This window comes from Pygocentrus nattereri, chromosome 13 (genome assembly GCF_015220715.1).
Source record: "Pygocentrus nattereri isolate fPygNat1 chromosome 13, fPygNat1.pri, whole genome shotgun sequence".
Lineage (NCBI taxonomy): Eukaryota > Metazoa > Chordata > Actinopteri > Characiformes > Serrasalmidae > Pygocentrus > Pygocentrus nattereri.
Genome location: NC_051223.1, coordinates 20,130,706 through 20,153,222, shown reverse-complemented (window position 1 = coordinate 20,153,222; position 22,517 = coordinate 20,130,706). Strand labels below are relative to the sequence as shown.

The window sequence follows — 22,517 nt, the reverse complement described above, 5'->3', positions numbered from 1 at the left end:
AGGAGGAGAACGTATCTTTAGTATCTGATCATGACTACATTCGCTAGCTTGGCCAATGTTGAGCTGTTTGGATATTGTCTTCCCATAAAGTGACCTGCCCATGATTACTTCATGACAACCAGCAGTCAATCGCCCAGAACTGTGCTGATTAAGAACCAGTGGGGGACACGGAACTCCACAGTACATACAGGCAACAGCAAGCATACGCTAATATGCAAAATGTTTAGGACCTGAGGCCATGTATATGAGCATAGACCCTTTTCACAATCCACTGGCTAACATCATGATTGTGTAATGAGGGGAGAGGAGCCCATCCCAGCTTCCGAGAGAGAGACCAATCCAACTTTCTAATAAATGTTTTCGCTTTCATCAGGTTGCTCAGAAGGAGGAAGCTGAAACGGAGCTAAAGAGGTGTGCAATGGCAGTATTTGTCATCAGGGAGGATGAGGATCCTCTCCAGCCAGCACATGATATTTGGATTGGAATTGAAGGTGTTGAAGTCCTTAATGAGTTGCCGTCAGTTGCACATGCATGTGCCATGTTGTTTGGTCTCATCTATGCTGTAAACTTGAGCTATCCAGGTGAGCTTAAATACACTTTTGATGCACTGCAGAAAATCTTCATGGAGATAGAACCAAAGAAAATGACACACAAAGTGTGCAGTCTTAGTGCCAAGCTTTAAATATTGGATTTATCAAAGAAAGACATTTGGATACAGTATGTTTTGTTTGTTGCTTGTATTTAGATACATTTTAGGATAATGGAACATGTCATTGTTTACATAATTCTTTGTAGTAGAAGTATTGTGGCACTGAAAATGTGAATATGGTAAATTCACAATCAGCAAAAGTGCTAACCTTTGTTCATAGATTGCACTCCTAGCAATTGACCTGGTTTAACTTGGTTCAGTTTTATTATTTTTTGCCTTCACTTTGTAATGTACCATTCATACGTTCTGGTCAGTTCACCAATGGATAGCCAAGTTAACTTGATACCAATGGATAGCCAAGTTAACTTGATACCAATGGATAGCCAAGTTAACTTGATACCAATGGATAGCCAAGTTAACTTGATACCAATGGATAGCCAAGTTAACTTGATACCAATGGATAGCCAAGTTAACTTGATACCAATGGATAGCCAAGTTAACTTGATACCAATGGATAGCCAAGTTAACTTGATACCAATGGATAGCCAAGTTAACTTGAGATTTATTCTAACAGCCATTAAGAACTGTTTTTTTTAGGTCTTAATGGCTGTTAGAATAAATCTCAAGTTTGCAAGGAGAAATGTACAGAACAGTTTCACACGTTGCACTGGTCGGTGTATATGCTTAAGGTTATAGAAATATTGCAAAAACTTAAAAGAAGAAACATTGAAAAGGCCATAATTAATTTTATTTAGTGTATTTTGTTTCTGTGTTTTTTATATTTAGTAGATTGTGTTGGTGGTGAGCTTTACTAGCTTTAAAATGCATTTTTTTATCATAGTGATATTTTACTTATTTGATTATTTTTTATTATTATTATGATTTTTTAGTGTTTTTATATCTTTTGGTATCTACAGAAAAGTTGGTAAATGTTAAGACATCTGAATAAATATTATGGTCTTTTGAGGAAAATATTCTTGTCTTTTATTTATTTATTGTGAGTAAACCAAATCAAACATTGTTTTAAATTTATCAAAAGTGAAAAATCTATCCATATCAAATGTAGCTTTTGTTTGTGAATATGTTGCCCTACAATTAGTAAGTTTTGTGATTAAAGAAAATACATTGATTAAGCAAGAAATTGTAGTTTGTACTGACTCAGGAAATTAATAAATGTTAATAAATGAGTATGTGGTCTTTATAATAAGTAGTCTTTTTACTTTGCAAGTATTTTTTTTAAGTTTGAGTAAATAAATATTTTAGTTGATATTAAATTAAAATATAGGATTTTGACTGAATCATAAATATAATTGGAGAAAAATTAATAAATTTAAATAAAAAAAAATTACTCTAATTTGTTATGTTGGTCCAAAGTATCATTTTTTTCAGTGTAATTCAGAGAACTGTCCTATAAAATTACTTTTAATACAGGGTAACAATAATATAACAATTCCATTGCTTACTGGAACTTAACAGTAATTTGCTGTTTTAAAACAGTACATGTATGGCAAATGAATTTAAACTTCCATATTATCAACCAGCATGCAGCATCAGACCAGATATTTTGACTAAAATTATGAGTTTTAAGTAATTCAAATAACTGTCCAACCATTCAATAATTCACTTCTCTTCAAAACAGACAGTAAATTGCAATATCAGTTCAAAAGTATATTGTTGTCTTATATTTGGTAGAATTAAAGTTTTGAAAGCAAAAAATACGTTTAGCAGACAGTTGTGTGTTCATTGGACAAAATCGTGGTTATGATGTGTTCAGCCAATGAATGTGGAGAACCAGTTGTTTGAATCTGAGTGCAAGCTGCTCCAAGACAGTGTTCACACTGAATCACACAGGAAGATCCCAGCCTAGCTGCACTGAAGTCCCTGTTCACACCATGTCTTCATGTTCAGCTCTGAGGTAATGACTTGGCTTTATTTTTTCACATACAGTGAAAATGGCTTACGTTGCATTGTTTCTTTATCACAAACAGCAGTGTTAGTAGCAGTGAGATAATTGTATTAAGCTAACTTAAGTGATCTAATGCAAGATAACAGGAGGTTTAGCTGAGTTGGTGAAGTGTCCAGATTTAACGTTTTTAAAACAATACTGCAGTTTACGTGTTAACCCCAGAGTTGCCAGGGTAGCTGTTTCGCCACCAAACTGGGTTCGTTTGAAAACAGCAGTAGCGGCCAATATGACTGATTACAGACATAAAAAATAAACAGCCTTATGAGTGGATAAACGAACCGTCTTAGGAGTGTTTGAATAGGAGTTTAGGGAACCAGCCTCGTGACCAGAAGGTCACCGTTTGATCACTAGAGCCGACAGCACATGACTGAGGTATCCTTGAACAAGACACCTAACCCCCAACTGCTCCCCGGGTGATGTGGATTGGGCTGCCCACCGCTGCAGACAAGTGTACTCACTGCCCCTTAGTGTGTGTGTGCCCACTAGAATATATGGGGTGTTTCACTTCACAGATGGGTTAAATGCGGAGGTGAAATTTCCCCATTGTGGGACAAATAAGGGTCTCTTAATCTTAATAGCTGTAAACCCGAGGACAGACAGTGCAGACAGAGAGAGGTTCACAGTTTTCAGGCCAAATTGCGCTCGTTTGAAAATGAAGCTGTGAGTGAAGTTTTGCAAGTTGCTGTGTTCTGGTGGGCTCCTTTCAGAATGAACCGCAGCCAAGGAATCGCAATATGAGTGACTCAATAGCTGTAGAATTGAGAACACACAGGAAGGTACAGTGGAGTACAGCAGAGAGAGAAAGAGTTATTCATGATCATAAGGGAGAATCAGCAACAGAAGTAGAGTCAGAGTGAGAGAGAACAGTAACCGTTAGCTAGCTAGTCAATGCAAACAGAAACAAAGGAGAAGCCTAATAGTTTACTGACGTCTATCATCAGTATTTGGACAAGTTATAATATTCAGTGTTTAGTGAAATAATGTCTGTAGTAAAGTTGCTGAAATAAAAAACTGTTCAAAAGTCATAGGCAGCCTAGAAAATTGTTTAAAATAATTGGAGTAAAATGTTTGGCAATGAAATGTTTTTGCTGGTTATTAATATGCTGGTTAGAAGAAAACAACTAAAGGAACACAGTTCTCACACTCTCAGATGGCTAACTCCTGTCAATATATTGCACAATACCCTGAGCCTTAAGCATCTCCGGACGAATCTCATCCACCCCCGGTGCCTTGCCACTAAAGAGCTCGCCAACTACCTCAGTTAGATCCACCAGGGAAATTGAGCTTGACACGCCAGAAGCCTCTGGTCCTGACTCTTGTGAGGGAGGCCTATCTCCTGGATTAAAGAGTTCCTAAAAGTGCTCCTTCCACTGACCGACAATATCGTCATTTGAAGTCAAAGTTTCTCCACCCCTGCTGAAGACAGCTTGGGCGACACCACCCTGACCGCTGCTGAGTCATCGGACAGTTGTTCAGAACCTCCTTGAGGCTGACCAAAAATCTTTTTCCATGACTTCACCAAACTCCTCCCATACCCTAGATTTTGCTTCTGCCACTGTTGCCAATCCCACCTTTTTTGCCTTGCGGCACCTATCTGCTGAGTCAGGAGTCCTTCGGACCATACAATCCCTAAAGGCTTCTTTCTTCAGCTTGACGGCCTCCCTCACCACCAGTGTCCACCAGGGGGTTCTTGGGATACCGCCCTGACAGGCACCGAAGATTTTGGCCTCAGCTATGCCTGGCTGCTTACACAATGGAGGTTTTGGACAGGGTCCATTCAGGCTCTATGTCCCCTACCTCCTCTGGAACATGAGAAAAGCTCTCCTGGAGGTGGGAGTTAAAATCATTATGAACAGGGGGTCTGACAGTCATTCCCAGCACACCCTTACTATTCGCTTAGGCCTACCTGGTCTGAGCATCAGTCTTCCCTCCATCTGATCCAACTCACCACCAGATGGTGATCAGTTGACAGCTCAGCACTTCTCTTCACCAGAGTGTCCAGAACATACGGTCCCAAGTCAGATGAAACGACAACAAAGTCAATTATTGACCTTTGACCAAAGGAGCTCTGATACCATGCACACTTATGAACATCCTTGTGTTCGAACTTGGTGTTTGTTATGGACAATCCATGCCTGGCACAGAAGTCCAATAACAATTCACCATTCAGGTTTAGATTGGGCAGGCTGTTCTTCCCAATCAAGCCTCTCCAGGTCCCCCAGTCATTGCCAACATGAGCATTGAAGTCTCCCAGTAAGACTATGGAGTCTGTAGATGGGGCCCTTTCCAGAACCCCACCCACTTACTCCAAGAAGGCTGAATACTCAGACCTGTTTTTTGGTGCATAAGCAGACACAACAGTCAGAGTTTTCCTCTCTGCGATTTTAATTTGCATTGAGGTGACCCTTTCATCCACTGGGACAAACTCCAACTGCACAGATGCCAGCTGGGGACTTGTGAGTATCTCCACATCTGCCCAATGCCTTTCACCCTGTGCAACATCTGAGTAGGAGAAGGACCAACCCCTGTCCAGGAGTTTGGTTTCAGAGCCGACACTATGGGTGGAGATGAGCCCAACTTTATCTAATAGGTACCTCTCAAGCTCTGGCTCCTTTCCCCCCAGTGAAGTTACTTTCTACATACCAAGAGCCAGTTTCTGCCGCAGGGGTCTAGGCCACCAAAGACCTTACCACCATCTCCCATTGCCTATACATCACTGCATGGCTGCCCCATGCTGGATCTTGTGGGTGGTGGGCCCACATGGTCTCCCCACATCACCAAGGGATGCTACTTCCAGGCTTGGCTTCAGGGGTAGGTCCCAGTGACCTTCTCCTGGGCAGGGTACACGATTGTCTGTGTCCATTTTTCATGGAGGTTTTTTGAATTGAGTTAGTCTGGGTCTTCACTCCAGAACTGTTCACCCTGGGAGACCCTACCAGGATCATATTGCTCCTGGCGACTTAGCTCCGAAGATCCCTAGACCACACAAGCCCTTCTGCCATGTCAAGGCCCCAATCCAGGAAGGGATTACAGTGCTATGCAAGCTAAATTGATTTGAAAGTGCACAGAATGTGTCAGGTTACAGGTTAAAACAGATTAATGTTTGATTTTCTTTTTTCACAGGTGAGGCAGAGATCACTGTTTCAATAGTAGCTAACAAGATCATTGAAAGAAGCCATCCACAGTATCCAGAGCCTGGAATTATCTTCCTTATGGATGCTTCTTAAGATGACTATCATATTTCTCCGAGTTAATCTTTAAAATGCTACATATAGACGGTTAAGGGTGAGTGGACTGAGACTGAAGAAAACAAGCGCACATTGAGAATGAACAGTGACATGTCATTCTATAAATTATTTGATGTGAACATGAAGTCCCAATCCTTAAAATACAAACCCTATTTACAGAAAAGTTGCAACATTTTGTAAAATGCAATAAAACAAGAATCTGTGATTTGTTAATTCTCTTGAATCTATATTAACTGGCAAAAGTTTAAAAAAAAACTGAAAAAAGATTTCCAATATTTTCACTGACCAACTTATTTAAAATAGTTTTAGAATTTGATGCCTGCAACACACTCAAAGAGTTGGCTCATCAGTCTGTGCTTGTTGTCTTCATGATGTGCCATACATTTTCAATAGGAGACAGATCTGGACTGCAGGCACACACTCTGTATCTATAAAACCATGCTGTTTAAGCACCTGCAGAATGAGGCCTGGCACTGTCTTGGTGAAATAACCATGGACCTCCATTGAATATACATTGTCTTTATACATACGTCTCTTTAAAATCCTAATAAATGTGTCAGTGGTACCTTTAACCCATATTCAAGTCACCGATGCCTTGGGCACTGATGACCCCCACCATGACAGATGTTGCCATTAGCACCGTTCACTGACAAAAGTCTGGGTGGTCCCTCTCATCTTTGGAATTCAACATCCATTTTCCCCAAAACAAGCTGAAACGTGGACTCATCTGACCACAGCATTCTCACCCTAGAGTTTTAAAGTTGCATTTCTTGATGTAGTGGCAGACTTTTAGATCACAATGGTTTTCCAAAATACTCATAAAGTGCTGCCTCCCTTCTCATGCAGTGCAATCTGAGGGCTTGAAGATCATACACATTGAGCAGTGCCTACTCAGCTTTTTTGAGTGTGTTTCAGGCATGAAATTCAAAATGTTTTTCTGTTCACCAGTACAATTTAGTTGGTCAGCAAAAACATGAAAAATAATGTTGTTAATTAAATAAAAGTTAAAGTTTAAGAAAATGAACAAATCACAGATTCTTGTTTGTATTGGATTTTACAAAATGTCTCAATTTTTTCAAGGTTTGTTAGTAAGGTACACACTTTACTAACTCATGGCCATGCATTAGGATCTTGTTTCCACATGGTAATATGGCATGGCAATGAGTACGTAAGGTGTGGTAACAAGATAATTAAGTCATGGACATTCCCACTCCTTACTAAGTCATGGCCACGCATTAAGATCTCATCCCCATTCCTTGGCTATGACTTAATTATCTTGTTCCCACACCTTACTAAGAAAGGTGTTCTCTGTAGAGGATGTGTTCACTTATTTTCATTTAGAAAGTCATCAAAAGATGGAATTTGTATGGTCGAAATGAACTAAAATCAGAATTGGGAGATTTTTGTTCCCAATACAAGATTGGAAGTTTGACAGTTTGATTTTATTATTTAATTTTAAGACATAAATAATATAAGGTGGTATAATGCATTTGCACTGCATTTGAAAGCTCCTGCTCCACATACACAATACAAGACAACAGCAAAAGTACATGCCTGATATAAACAAAAGCACATGGAACGAGAAAACAAAGGCTGAAACAGAGAAAGATAAGGATAGGGCAAGATAGGACATTACAGAAGCCCCACCTCTATCCCAAGGATCAGCAGAAAACACCAAGGTGAACTGGCTCAGAGGAGAGGTTGGAAACAAGGGCTGGACAGGGGACTGAACAATGGGGACAGGGGAACAGATAGGAGACTGGACACAAGACTGAAAAGAGGGCTGGATTGAAGATTGGAGCCAAGACCGGACAGGACATTGGACAGAGGACCAGACAGGGTGAACAGGTGAGTAGACAGGAGACTGGACGATAGACATGGGCAGTTGGACGGGACAAAAGACAGGACAGGAGTTTGAACACATGATGCAATGAAGAGCTGAATTAGTGACTGGAGTAGCACAGATAGTGGGAACGGGACATTAACAAGAAAGGGAACAGAAAGATCAACTGAGACAGGGATAGGAACACAGATGGTGATAGGTACAGACTTATATACAGTAACAGGGACTGAATAAAACTAGGGACTGGAGACTGGACAGACAGGGGACAAGACACAGTATTAAGAATGCCAGACTAGGCAGAGAACTGGAAAGGTGGCCTGGCAGAGCAGGAAACTAGACAAGATTGGGTGAATGATACTGGAACAGTGTGTGTAGTAGACAACGGATTGTGTTGTAGAGCCAATACTGGAGCAGGTCATTGCGAGGCTGGCATTGGAGAGGGCCACTGGGAGGCCAGCACTGGAGCACGTAAAGGAGCATGTCAAGCTCTGGAAGCCAGCAACAAATCAGCACTGGGAGCTGGCACAGGAGCCACACAGGGAACCAGCACTGGAGGAGCCTGGAGAACTGGAACAAGGGCCCTGTGTAGAGCAGAAACTGGAGTGACCTGGGGAGCAGAAATGGGAAACACAGAGACCACAGGCAGCTCAGAAGACACAGAGGCCACAGGCAGGTCAGGAGGCACAGAGGCCAGAGGCATGTCATTAGGCACAGAGGCCGGTTGGTCAGGAGATGCTGCGCTGAGAGCAGGCCTGATGGCAGGCTGGGCCGCACCAATGTCCTCAGTGGCAAATGGACCTGCAGCTACATTGTCAGTGGCAGGCAGGTCTGCTGCAATGTCCATGGAGGCAGGTGGACCTACTGCAATGTCCACGGTGGCAGGTGGGCCTGCAGGTTCCATAGAGGTCTCAGGAGGAGTTGCCCTTCAGGAGAGTTACTACCTTGGGGGCAGGCTGCAGTTCACTGGTGCTCTCCAGAGCACTCTGCGGCACAGTGAGACAGTGCTAGGTCGCTTGCATTTTCTGGAGCACTGGGTGGAGCTGAGAGGCCAGGGTGAGCTGTAACCCACTCCAGGACACTATACAGCACAAGGGAATTAGAGAGTTTCCCCAAAAAAAACATCCTCTGCTGTGTGCCCTGGAGATTGAGGAAACCTGGCTTGTAGGAACCTAAAAATTCTCTCCAAGATCCTGGCTTCTTTGTCTTTTAGTATGTACCTATGAAGATTCCTCCCCATCATACTCACAGGGAAAGGCCACTATGGATGGCAGTGAAAGAGATTCCTGCCTAAAGAGTAGAAACCAGATTCTGGTTTCAATATATCTCAAGTCCTTATCCAGGGAATTAATCTGACTTCCTGCATTTATCATTGGCTTGCAATACTGGGAGAGACAAAGAAGCAGGATGCAAGTCTTTTGTTTTTTTTAAACATACAGGACACAAATGTAACCACAAAACAAAGACAGGACACTCTGAACACAATAATGAAACCTAAATAAAACCAAAGACAGAGAGACATGAAGAAAACTAGAAACCAAAAGAAAAATAACCAAAACAGGGCCTGAGAGAACAAACGACCAAGCAAACACAAAGCATGCATCCAAAGCAGGGGTATAAATACACACAGAACAGACCAGAAATACCTGGAACTAATGAAGGGCAGGGCTGCAGACAACAGACAGGTGAGACAGATAACAAGAAGGCAGGACCAGGAAGAGGACAAAGACCAAAACAACAACAAAAGCACATGACTGACATAAATAAATACACATGGAACAAAACAGAGAAAACAGAGGAGGACATGGCAAGACACGATGTTACAGGGTTCTTTGCCCAATGCTATAGAAGAACCATTTTTGATTCCCTAAAGAACCATTCAGTGGATGGTTCCTTGAATATAAGTGAATGTGAAGAACCTTTTTTACACACCATGTAAAGGTTCTAGGAAGAACCCTTAATTTGCTATAGAACCTTTACATTGTCTGGCAGTTCCGTAAATCTTTTAAAGGTTCTTCAAAGTCATTGATTTATCACCAGTCTTAAATATGCAAAGAGTTCTTCGAGCAATGCCATAAAAGAACCACTTTTTTGTAAGATTCATGAGTGTGAAAGAATATTTAAGCTTAAAGAAACTACACTTCACATAATATGATGGTTCTTCCAACTTAAGGGTTCTTAAGTTACGTGGAGGTTGCTTGAGCTTTAAAAAGGTTTTTTTCTGCTCATTTACAAAAACGGTTTTCTAAAGAACCATGATTCTTCCATGGTATAAGAGGATATATGGGGGGAATGTATGGGGTAGTAAGAAAGAAAGAAAATACTGTAGTTAATGAGAAAGAAAGAGAGAGAGAACAAGTGAGCATGGTGCTGTTTTAATGAGCCTAGCTTTAGAGGTGCTGTTCCATTTGGAGAGAGTGCAAAGTAGGACATCAGCGGCCTGAGTCTGAACACAAAGGAAATTTCCACTGAACTTGTTTTGCCTTTTCTTCTCCACCCGAAAGAATTAATGACTATACAATTACTAGATCCCAGTATGAATGCTTTCAGACTGGCATAGCTGGCCAGCGCTTTGTGGGGTGGGAGATGTAAAGCAGCCTGAGGGCAGGAATGTGTATTTTGTTGGGGATGTAGAAATGTTTTGGTACGGAGTTGTTATCTTTCTGACCCCTAGGATACAGTGGGGAGATGGCCATGCATGTCCTAGAGCTCTGTTTTCAGTCTAATAATAGATAATAATAGAGAGTTATAATGAAATTAATAAAAAAGATTCCAAATATGTTGACTTTGATTTCATCACCTTAAAGCTCTTATGTAATCAAGATAAGTCAGGCAGTCTGAGTGGATGTGATTAGAATTAGTTGGATATTCATTAAAGAGTTGGATATTCATTAAAAAGGCTTTTGGCATGGCTTTCTTGTTTCAGATGTTATGTAGCTCTGTTCAGCATACATACAAAGAATAAGATGAAATAATTTCTTTTGTCAAGAAAAGTTCAAAGTTAAATCTCAAATTTTCTAATCAAAATAGATATAGATGATCAAAATATAGATGTTATTATTATATAATTAAGATTAGTCAGATTGTGTTGACCTGGGTATGTATTAAGAGTGCACATGTTTAACGTGATTCGAATTGGTTGGATATTAGGCAAACACAAACCATGTCATTTTAAAATTAGCTATTTGGGTAGGTGGGCAGCTTACCCTAAGAATGGGGCAGAGCGATGTTGCCTCACTGACCACACAGAGGTGCAGTTTTCCAGAAAATGAGAGACGGTGTCCACCAACACAAATGGACATGAAATGCGCTTACAAAACAAAACAGCCCTTTGCATTGGTACTATTCTTTGACTACCTGGACCATTCAGCTTTCTTTTTGAAAGAACATAAACAAACTCAGATGATTATCATATGCTTAGAGTGACTATTTCCACCTTTGCTGGTGGAACCTGTAGTGTGTATTAGTGTAAAAAAAGCTGTACAGTGAGTACAGAATTTTATGCATTAAACATTTATGTGCCTGTATGAACTATGCTGAAGGTGATCCATGTAGGGTACCTGTCATGCCTCAGTGATTGCTGATTGGATGGAGAGTGTAAAATATGCATATTTTCTCAGCCTCGTATTGAGACTTCCTTGGTTATGTAAGAATGGATTTGCTCTATTAGACGTGAATGGAACACTTTGTCCTCCACAATAAATGTTATTATTATGGAACATATAGTTATGTATTAGGAAACGTTTGTCCTGAAAAAGGCTAGTATGGTGACAAAAGGTTTATCTGACATGACAAAAAGTTCTTTTCAATTAATTTCTTGTCACGTTTGTACTAATATATGAGTACAATGTACTGTCAGGTATTGTGCTTAGTGTTCAAAATCGCAAGTGGTAGACATTTCTCGAAGGTGGGTTCAAATCACTGTGTGGTGGGAATAATATTCCAAATGTGTCCAAGCGGGGTTGTTTCTGAACATTCAGGAGCCCTAAGCAACATCCGGCTTAAGGGTCTTCACCCTCTCAATCTTGTCATTTTGTATGCAAGACTGAAAGTGAAGTGATGAATATATATATATATATATATATATATATATATATATATATATATATATATATATATATATATATATATATATATATACATACATACACGCACACATACACACACACACACACACACACACACATATATATATATATATATATATATATATATATATATATATATATATATATATATTTGGTTAATAGAGTAATGGAGTAAGGCGTAATGCAAAAGTTTAACAAATGCTGACATAAACTTCCAAAGAGCACAAAATCAAGGCCTGACTAACACTTTAGAAAACGCAAAGAACGTGGGCTTTTTCATGGCTCAATAAAAACATCATGTCTTGTTAGACCAAATTTGAACACAAGGCTAGTATTTCTATAGATAAGTGTAAACTAGCAGTTTTACAAGGGGGAACATTTCTCATATTGGTACACCCACCCCTGCCCCCACGTCCTTTTTAAAATATTTTTATGGCTTTTTTTTTTCCAGGACAAGGATTCAGGTACTCAAAGATGGACAAATTACATACAAAGCTAGTTTCTATGCAGCAGTAATTGAATAAGAAATAAAAGAAACTGGCTCAGCTATTCTAAACTCCTCCACATTTCTTTTTTTGTAATTAAAGTTTTTTTATTTAAACACAGTAAACAAAAGCTCATATGGTACATCATATAGAAAACAGAAGAAAGAAGGCCAGTTATCAAAAAAGATACAAACATCTCTTAATTCTTGTCTCATAATCGTGCTGTTAGTCAGAAGTGAGATATTCCATAAAATATTCCCAAATTCCCAGTTCCACCGGCCCTTTGCCCCTTATTCTGGCTAACATAACCTCATACGATGTGGTCTCACTCATTAGGATTTTCCATTCTTGGAGTGTTGGACATGTGGGTGATTTCCAGTGTCTTAATATGACTCTGGCGGCTGTGGTTATCCCCACCATCAGAACTGGACATGCCCTTTTTGTTAGAGTTGGGGTTTCTGTTTTATCTCCCAAAAGACATAAACGGGGAGACACTGGCATGGCTACTCCTGCCCATGTTTCCAAAAATTTCAGCACACTGTGCCAGAATGGTTCAACCAAGGGGCATTCCCATATAAGATGCAAAAAGGTTCCCATTTCTTTTTTACACTTCCAACATGAACTACTATTTATTAGTCCTATTTTGAAGAGCCTACAAGGTGTCCAATAATACCGGTGCAGAATTTTATATTGGATAAATTTCCCTCTAACTTCTCTGACATATTTACCATTTTGTGCTATGATTTGACCCCAAGCATCCTCATTAATTTCACACTTAAGATCTCTCTGCCAAATTATTCTTAAATGATCACATATGCTGTCGTTTTTATAAAATATTGATGCCTTATGATTAAAAGGGTTATCTAGAAAGTCAACAATTGGATTGGCTAGTCTCTCTGACTGAAACTTTTTAATTATGCAATGTCTAATTTGTAAATATTTCCAGAAATCTTCTTTTTCTTGCAGCTTGTACTGTTGGGCAAGTTCAGTAAATGACATGAATGTCCCTTCTTTATAGAGATCATTTACCGTGTGTATACTCTTGTCCAACCATCTTTTCCAAAACACTTTCTGCTTCCCAATCTTCACCTCTGGGTTAAGCCAGAGTGAAGCATAAGATTGTTTGTAATGTGAAATCTTATGCAATTTATGAACCTTTGCCCAGACCTCTTGAGAATGCTTAGTGATTGGGTTTACGTCTTTCCCTTTACTTTTTGAATGTTGGGATAGCACATTAATTGGATGGAATGGTGCTGCCAGGTTTTTCTCTATACTAGCCCACACTAAACCAGACACCGTTCCCCTCCAGTGGTTGATTATCTTAGCCATCTCAAATGACAAACTACACAGCCTAACATCTGGAAGACCTCCCTTCTCTTTGGGTGCACTCCTCCTCCACATTTCTAATGTCTTTGTGTACTTATTTCATTGTTTTTTTCATAGTCTCATTACTTATTATCATTCCATACTACAGTATTACTGGACAGTCTATTACAGTAATTTCCCAATATATGATGTGTGTGTGTGTACATATATATATATACATACATACATATATATACATATATGAACCATCAAAACAAGGAGCAGAACAAAGAGAGTCAGATTACTCTATATATATATATATATATATATATATATATATATATATATATATATATATATATATATATATATATATATATATATAGTAATCTGACTCTCTTTGTTTTGCTGGACTGGTCCCGGACAGTTAAGCCTACTCTCTTCTTTACTTCTAAGCTTTTGTCGCTACTCTTAGCCACTCTGTTATGAGTAGCTGTTAGACATTCATCCAAGCTTTACATCAGTAGCGCACTCCCATTGTTTTCCAGCAGTACTTCTCAAACAGCTGCGTTATGTAACAGATGTTTACGTCGATCTGCGAGGAACAGAGAGGCACGTAGGACGTATAACTCACAGATGGAAACTTGCTCTTGTTTACTGCCTTGCACGGCTGCTCTCCTGAATATTCATACCGCGGCGACCCACCTCCGCGTCCTATTGGACAGTTCTGCGGTTGAAATCCAAAGGAAGCGTTCCGATTGGTCGTCGGGCTCACGCGCGTACCTCTTCTTTGCAACCCGACTCGCTGTGCAGACTGTACATGAACATTTTGCCCTGCCGCGAGGCTTAGAGCTGCCTGATCTCTGAATTATACTGTTTTTATTGCTGAAACGCTTCAAAATGAAGTTTGTTCGGTTTATTATGAAGAATTCTGCTCTGGCCAATGTGCCAAAACACATCGAGCACTTCTCAAAATTTTCGCCGTCTCCGCTGTCCATGAAGCAATTTCTTGATTTCGGTGAGTTTGCTTTCATTCAACGTTAGCATGTCAGATAAACTCACGATCCTGAAGTTATTTCTTATGGGAATTTCTCGTTCCACCTTAAATGGTGCAGCAGTTAGTTACGTTCTGTTACACTGTGAGAATGTAACTAACGCTAACTGCTGCACCATTTAAGGTGGAACGGGAAAGTCCAATAAGAAGCTGGCGAATAGAAAGAGAAGTTCAGCCTTGGTGTGCATGTTAGCTTATGGGAGCTGCGTGATTCGTTTTTTTTTACGAAAATCAGGACATTGCAAATTAGCATCGTGATAATACGTGTCAGTTGTAGCACACATTTGGCTTTATGTGCTGTAAGGCTTATGGCCTCTAAAGCAGGGACTGAGAGGAGCTGTATTCACACCGAGCGAGTGTTGCATCATGCTGGTACCCTTAACTCGTTAAGTCTCCAATACTAGACCAGTCGCCCGTGGCATGAGCACCGCTGCATTGCGGCGTGTCGGGTCCTTCTGCTGTGATATGAGATATGCTGCTTATGTGATATGAAAAGAGAAAATGTCACACTGGTTAACACGTTAGGCTGTTAGCTTAGCTGCTTAACGCTCTCTGTCTTTTGACCAGGTTCCACAAATGCATGCGAGAAAACTTCGTTCGTTTTCCTGAGACAAGAGCTCCCTGTCCGTCTGTCCAACATCATGAAAGAAATCAACTTGCTCCCAGACAGACTCCGCACTACTCCCTCTGTTCAGATGGTGCAGAGCTGGTAAGAAACCTTTGGCCTTTCCGCTGTGACCTCCTTACTGAGTTGGCTGCTGGAACTATTAGTCTTATAGCCTTTTATGTACAGCATAATATTTCTAACCCATAGTAATCCATCCCCCCCCTGCTGTACTTGAAAGTGACCCAAACACTGACGCTGCTGCTGGGTGACGCCACGTGCATGAACTCCCCCTAGTTTTCTGTGCACAGTTGGGTTGGGCTTATGCAGTTCCTGACCTTTGCCCTAGTTTCTCTCTAAACTCTGTTGACTCCTGATTAGTAGTGTTTACATGAGCACCAACGGAAAGCAAAAAAACAATGAATGCATGCATGAAAACTAATTAAACATGCCACAAACGTTTTCAAAAAGTTTGAGTGCTTAGCCTTAAACTTCTACGTACTACCTTTGATTAGATCTACACAAGTGCGATTTGATCTTTTATGCAGCATGTGTCCATCACCGGTAATATGAGATAATAACGACATTGGATTGTCTGGATTCATCAGTGTGAATGCAGTCTTTAGTACCTTTACAAAAGGAGCAATGAGGTTCACACAATACTCTTTGCTTGTTTCTTCTCGTACTTTGTACACTTAGGTATGTTCAGAGTTTGATGGAGCTTCTCGAGTTCTTGGAGAAAAGTCCTGAAGATCACGGTGTTTTGGCAGAGTAAGTGCAGAAGTGGGATTGCCTCAGCCTCCTCTGGTTCTTTTGTTTGTTTGTTTGTTTAAATAATCTAATACATGTATTCTGACTTTCAGGTTTGTGGAAACACTGGTGAATATCAGAAACAGACACAATGACGTTGTGCCTACCATGGCCCAAGGTGTGATCGAGTACAAAGAGGCTTTCGGTCAAGATCCGCTCACTAACCAGAACATACAGTACTTCATGGACCGATTCTACATGAGCCGAATATCCATCCGTATGCTCATTAACCAGCACAGTAAGCAGCAGATGAATAAGACACCTTACATAATACATGATACATAATGCCTAATACATAATCTTCACAGCTAAATCTCCGGTGCTGAATGAACACCGTGTTTACTTAAGTCCATCTGGACACAAATGTACACTGTACGTGTAAATTCAACAATGGGGATTTTGCTGTGTACACAGATTGTTTACTTCTTCTTCTTGTCTGTTGTAAAAGAAGAGTTCAGTCATGTGCATGTGCATGTACGTGTTATTTTAAAGTAGAGTTGTTTAAATCTTGTTCCTTTTTTCCCCAGTTTCCACCCCTTTTCTTACACAGAAAACCGGATGTAGGATATTCATATGTTATGTAGAAGCTTTGAAGTCATAACTTGTTTATTGTATATATTTTAAGTGCTTTTTTTTAATAGAAAGCTATTTTTTAGAGAAAACATTTTTGTTTCACCTTATTTTACTGACTAACATTCATTTCTTGAATGAAACGTGGTCAAACTGAAGTCAGTGTTGAGTAGGCCACCCTCCCCTCCCCCAACAGCATGAGGGAGCATTCCTGTTCAAACCACACTGTCTTAGAACACGCCCATAAGTTCCACACACTGATCAAAATAGATAGAAAGTGAATAGAATGTTATACATTGCAAGGACAAAGCATGCAAAACCATATTAATTTGCTTAAGCTTACATGCCAAGCTACTTTAGGCTCAAAAAATGAAACATTTCCCTCTATGTGTTTAAAATGTAAACGTGAGCACTTTCTTATGTGTGGACTGATGATATTACTGTGTAGAATCAATGGCTATGCTATGGAGCCATGTTGTTCCCAGTGTAGATTCAGAATTGTTTACTTCTGGTGGTTTGAAGCAAATCATGACATATTGTCTTCATTTTCTATATTGTATTTACAGCTCTTGTATTTGATGGAGCCACAAATCCTCTTCATCCAAACACCATCGGCAGTATTGACCCTCACTGTCACGTGACAGAAGTTGTAAAAGGTGTGTTCTTGCTGTGTTGTACTATTAAAGTTGAAGTGATGTGTTTATTTGAATAAACCACTGCTCTTAGCAAGTTTTTACATGAAATTGTCTGTCCATATCCAGATGCCTTTGAGAGTGCCAAGATGTTGTGTGACCAGTACTACCTCAGCTCCCCTGACCTTCTGCTGCAAGAGCTCAACAGTGAGTGAGGAATTAAGCTGTTTTCATTTCCAACAATTGGCTGTTACATAATTGTACTGCATAACCTACATACTGGGCTGAGCTTCTATGTTTGCTTAATCAGCGAGTTCTTCTAATTAGGATTTGTCTACACACTTAATCAGCTTGTAGATAATCACTCAACTGAAATATATGCATTGTTTGAGTGAATGTGGTTGACTGACCAAAACAATATTGACATTTTGACTGAATTCTAACACAGGCGAGAACAAAACTGAAATTAGTACACAAAAACAAAAGTGTATTTTCACCTGTTTCTGTCTTACAGTTAACCACAGGAACCAGTCTATTAGCATAGTGTACGTGCCTTCTCATCTCTACCATATGCTGTTTGAGTTATTCAAGGTGAGCCTGATCTCCTTTCATGCTGTCACCCAGAACAAAATCATTTACATAAGAAGCGCTGAATGTTATCATGATAATACATTTTTTTATCAGAACGCAATGAGAGCAACTATTGAAAACCACAATGAAGGTGCAAATCTTCCACCAATTGAAGTTATGGTGGCTATTGGAGGAGAGGACCTTTCCATCAAGGTGGGTTGCACTAACATTATAGATAACAGTATATTAGGCTTGATATGTGGCTTTAAATTAAATTCTTCCACTTCTGTCAACTTGGGGTGCTTTTGTCAGCCTGTTGGTTGTAATCGTTTTATATAAGGACCTTAATTCATAATAACTACTATGAATTATTCAGTAACAATTATAAATAATTCAGTAACTACAATAAAATTATTATGTAAGTTATGCTGATCTATGGAGTTTAAAGAGATAAAATGCTTCATTTTTACTGGCCATCTGTACATCTGAAAAAAAAAAAGTTTGTTGGGGACTATTTTGCCTTAGAATGCCCTGCCTGTACCTCTCCACCATGAATAGATATGAAAATACATGTTTTATGGCAATATAATATCTGAAAAAAACTATCATAAAACAATGTCCCAAGCATCAGGCAGTGTTTTTGTAACCATGTAACAGCTTTCTGCGAGGGAGCTTTCAGTAGCATTAAACACTTTTGCCATCTGGTACATATTACCACTACAGTGAATAATTCTGATTCCATAAGTCTGTCTAGAATGCCGCATTTCACATTGGACCACTTGAATTGACTTTGCTTACATCATAATAATTGATGAATTGAACTGTCTAGAAATTTTGGGAAAAAGAACAAACAATGATGGAATTGGAAGACATCTAAATGTAATTATTCAGTAAGTACTATGAAAGTAATATGCAAGTAATTAAAGAACATAAGAGGTTAAAATGTGTAATATTAATACACCCAATCTCTGGTTGCTAATCTTAGACAGAATTTTGCATGCATCATCTGACATGAGTTTATTAAACTAGCCCAAACCATCCCTGAACAGCTTTCTAGTTACTGGTATGGTGCAGGCGTGCACACCTGCTGTGACATAATACAGCATATCTTTGGCCTTTATGTTTGGTTACCTTGACAATATGCTATCAGAAGGCTCTGACCAGAGGCCAGAGACACAGTTGACATCCACTTGTCTGTTTCGCAGTTAAGTGTCTGTTACCCCAGTAACAGCAAGTTTATCTGTGCCTCTAATCGATTTTATGTTTTTTCCTCTCATTTTATCCATTTAACCTCAGCTTTTATGTCTTTCTGTCTTTATCTATGTAGATGAGTGACAGGGGTGGTGGTGTACCTTTCAGGAAGATAGAGAATCTTTTCAGCTATATGTACTCCACAGCCCCAACTCCTCAGCTCAGCCAGGAACACAGAACTCCTCTGGTGAGACATGTTCCTGTTGAAATCCTTGATGTTACATTCCTTTCCACTTGACACAAATAAACTCCACCCTGTCATATGAAGCCAGCAGACAGGCTGCAACTGCCTTAGCAATAGGGAGGAAAATCTGTGTGGTAAATGACACAATTTATGACCCTTCTGTGCTCCACTAGCGCTGTTATTTGTAGTGCACAGTACATTAGCACATTTCATGTGTCAATAAAAGCCTCTCCTGGTTTGTCAACAGGCTGGCTTTGGTTATGGGCTGCCTATCTCCCGCCTCTATGCAAAATATTTCCAGGGAGACCTCCAGCTCTACTCTATGGAAGGATATGGCACTGATGCTGTCATTCACTTGAAGGTACATGTTCCTTCTTTAACCCTTAGAAATGTTACTATAGTTTTCTAATGCCATGACAGAATTACGTATGTGATTATTATGCAATTATCATAGATATTTAATAAACATACTGAGTTAGATGAGGAAATGTTTAATTCATTAATAATTAATATCTATTTACTGCCTGTACATTCAATTTTCAGACATTCTGTTTATTTTGATGCCATAAATGACAAACATAAAAAGTGAACGGATGTGTTTTTTGTTCTGGGGGAAGAAAACATGACAGTATTTTACCAAATTCAACAAGTTTGTAGCAGAATTCACTGAAATACTAGTGTGAAACTGTTCATTTAAAATTCTATTTGAGTGATAACTGCCTGCTAAAGGTGAAATCTCAAGAGCACAAACAGGGTTTAGCTTGGCTTTGAATGGAATCCTTACAAATTAGTGAAAGGAAGGTTAATGAACCTGTGCTGAACTTTAAACATCAAAGGGAATTTATTTTAAAATGTAGCTTTTACACATGTGCCGTCATGCTCATTGAAAGAAGGCTCATCTTTGTGTCTTGCATGAATAACGATGTGTGTTTTTTCCTCAGGCTTTATCCACTGATTCAGTGGAGAGGCTCCCAGTGTATAACAAGACAGCTCTGCGTAACTACACAGTGAGCCAGGGGGCAGACGATTGGTGTGTGCCCAGCAAAGAGCCTCTGGACCTGGCAGTGTTCCGGCTAGCCAAGTGAAGAGTGACCACCTGCCTAGAGCCTTCTGGCTGAATTAAGTACAGTCATATAATACTGGCGCTCTGACACTGGGACCAGAGACAGTAACACGGCGCTTGTGTGAAGCTCTCACTGTGAAGCCGGACTCTCACTATGAAGCCTTACAGTTGGTCTCGTAGCTCTAGTTACGCATGCAATGGATTTTTCCTGTGCACCAAAATCATGAGGATTTGTCTTCTTTCTTGTTTTTTTTTTTTTTAATATCTTAAGTGTCAAAGTGTTACCTGTAGACAAAGCATGCATGAGTGAGAGTGACCAGTCGAAGTGGTCTGGTGCATTATGAGAGGGCCAGATGTGGAGAAAGAATCACAATGAGCCTGAACCGCTAACCTTGTTAGTCAGCAGATGGAGAGCAGCCTGACCCTCAAGGGTGGATGCTGGGATCAATATTTGATATCAGGCCTGTGTAAAGCAATTTGTGACAGCATGGATACAAAGTGTCACAATGAGGGAACCAACATCGAATATGCCTAATACAGTTGGGGAAGAGAACACTAGAGGGAGTGTGTTGTTGCAAATACCATCAGACATGAGAAGAAGGCAGTGTTATACGTGGTAACACACAACCTGGAGTGCTCTGTAGCTTTTATTGCAGTTTAGCAAAGTAAGAAGTAAAGCAAAGAAGCTACTGCTAAAGATAATCTCAAGTCTAGGATTTAAATATTGGCAGCTTCTTCTGCCCAAAAAGGAAGTTCCAACAACTTGGAGTAGAACAACCATTGTTGTTACTTGGCAACCAGTGGTTAGCAGAATGGTACATTTATAGTGGAAAGAAAAGCTGGGTAGAACATGGGTAGAACATTTGCATAATAAGTTATGAAAGACTGTAAAATGATAAATCAGTTTTAAATGTGCATTCGATATTTCATCATTTCCATATGTAGGAGTCAGATGTGAAGACAGTTGCACAAATACGTGAGCTATCTACCAGTGATTAGAAGGAAAGAGGACCATATTCAGTGGCCAGAGTACCTCTGGGGTCATGAGACCTGATGATATCTCATTGTCACACATGATGACACTTGAGTCAATAGTATTTATATACAGAGAGCAGACAGGAAAGTTTCAAATGGAAAGTATATTGAACCCATTAAGTGTTTATTGCAGTCTGTGTCCTATATTAAGAGTGTTTTTTCACTGCATGTCGCCAAATCAGTCAAGTCATCCCTGATTTGTTATTACTGCTTTGTTTAAGAGGATTTGAATGTCTTGATGTGACTACAGCTAATTACCCATCACCTCATTATTTTCATGACTGAAAACACTATTAACGCTTTAGGTGGTCCTGTTTTGAGTTTTTTCAAAACTATTATCTCTTGTTTATGAGTTCATTTTTACATATTTTGGCTAATGTTAGACATCTCAGCAAGAGCAAACATCACAACCATCCGGCGTCTTTCACGCCAGAGAGAGGCCTTATTTGTTTTATTTGTGTTATGTATAACACTTCATTCTATTTGTGCCGTTTTGCTCATATTTATTTCATGTAAACTTATGTAAACATACTCAAGGAAGGGGATTTTCTTCCAATTGATCTTTGTACCTCCTTTTTTAGAAACATACAATATATGTCAAGCATGAACCATGCAAGCCTTTGAGGACCATATTTATATGCACTTTTGATTTTATATGAAAGTTTTAACTCCCTATGAACTGTATGAGAGTTAATATTTTTGTAAACATTTTTTTCCATTGTATCTCTGTCAGATGTACATATAATGGAAATAAACATAACATTTCATTGAATATCTGTGAGTGCTTAAATAAAAAATCATATACATACATATTTTTAAATCATGCATCAAATTAGTTTCACCAGATTCCCTCCCAATCAGCACGTTGCCATGGTGATCCAGCATAAAGGTGACAAAGGCCACATTCTCATCAGCTCATGCACACTGTACTTCATTGTGTCAAGAGAGGTTTAATTGTTAAGTCCTTATCTGGGGAATGGAGCTGATTGATGAATGTGTGTCGGGATGTCACATGCTGGCCGGTTGCCAAGTAAGGCAAAGGCTCGAGCAGTAAACAACTTCCTACCAAAGGTTATAGGATACAGGGACTACGTGATATGTGATATTCCTAGAATGACTGCATGGAAAAATGCCTTGAGCAAGCCTCTAAAAATAGACAAAAG

General features: G+C 39.6%; 1 protein-coding gene across 1 annotated transcript; it reads left to right on the top strand.

Annotated features, from left to right (window-relative positions):
• Nucleotides 1-14,390: 14,390 nt before the first annotated feature.
• Nucleotides 14,391-22,126, top strand: pdk2a (pyruvate dehydrogenase kinase 2a). The gene is made up of 11 exons (XM_017695922.2): nt 14,391-14,599; nt 15,203-15,344; nt 15,939-16,010; nt 16,103-16,287; nt 17,186-17,275; nt 17,381-17,458; nt 17,766-17,842; nt 17,936-18,034; nt 19,149-19,259; nt 19,504-19,617; nt 20,198-22,126. Exons 1-11 carry the CDS (start codon nt 14,482-14,484, stop codon nt 20,339-20,341), a joined length of 1,230 nt encoding a protein of 409 aa, XP_017551411.1. The 5' UTR covers nt 14,391-14,481; the 3' UTR covers nt 20,342-22,126.
• The last annotated feature ends 391 nt before the right edge of the window (nt 22,127-22,517 follow it).

Coding starts and splice junctions, on each gene's coding strand:
- pdk2a (XM_017695922.2), top strand. CDS start 14,482: ATGAAGTTTGTTCGGTTTATTATGAAGAATTCTGCTCTGGCCAATGTG. Junction 16,011..16,102: donor GATCACGGTGTTTTGGCAGA/GTAAGTGCAGAA, acceptor TCTGACTTTCAG/GTTTGTGGAAACACTGGTGA. Junction 19,260..19,503: donor AGGAACACAGAACTCCTCTG/GTGAGACATGTT, acceptor GTTTGTCAACAG/GCTGGCTTTGGTTATGGGCT.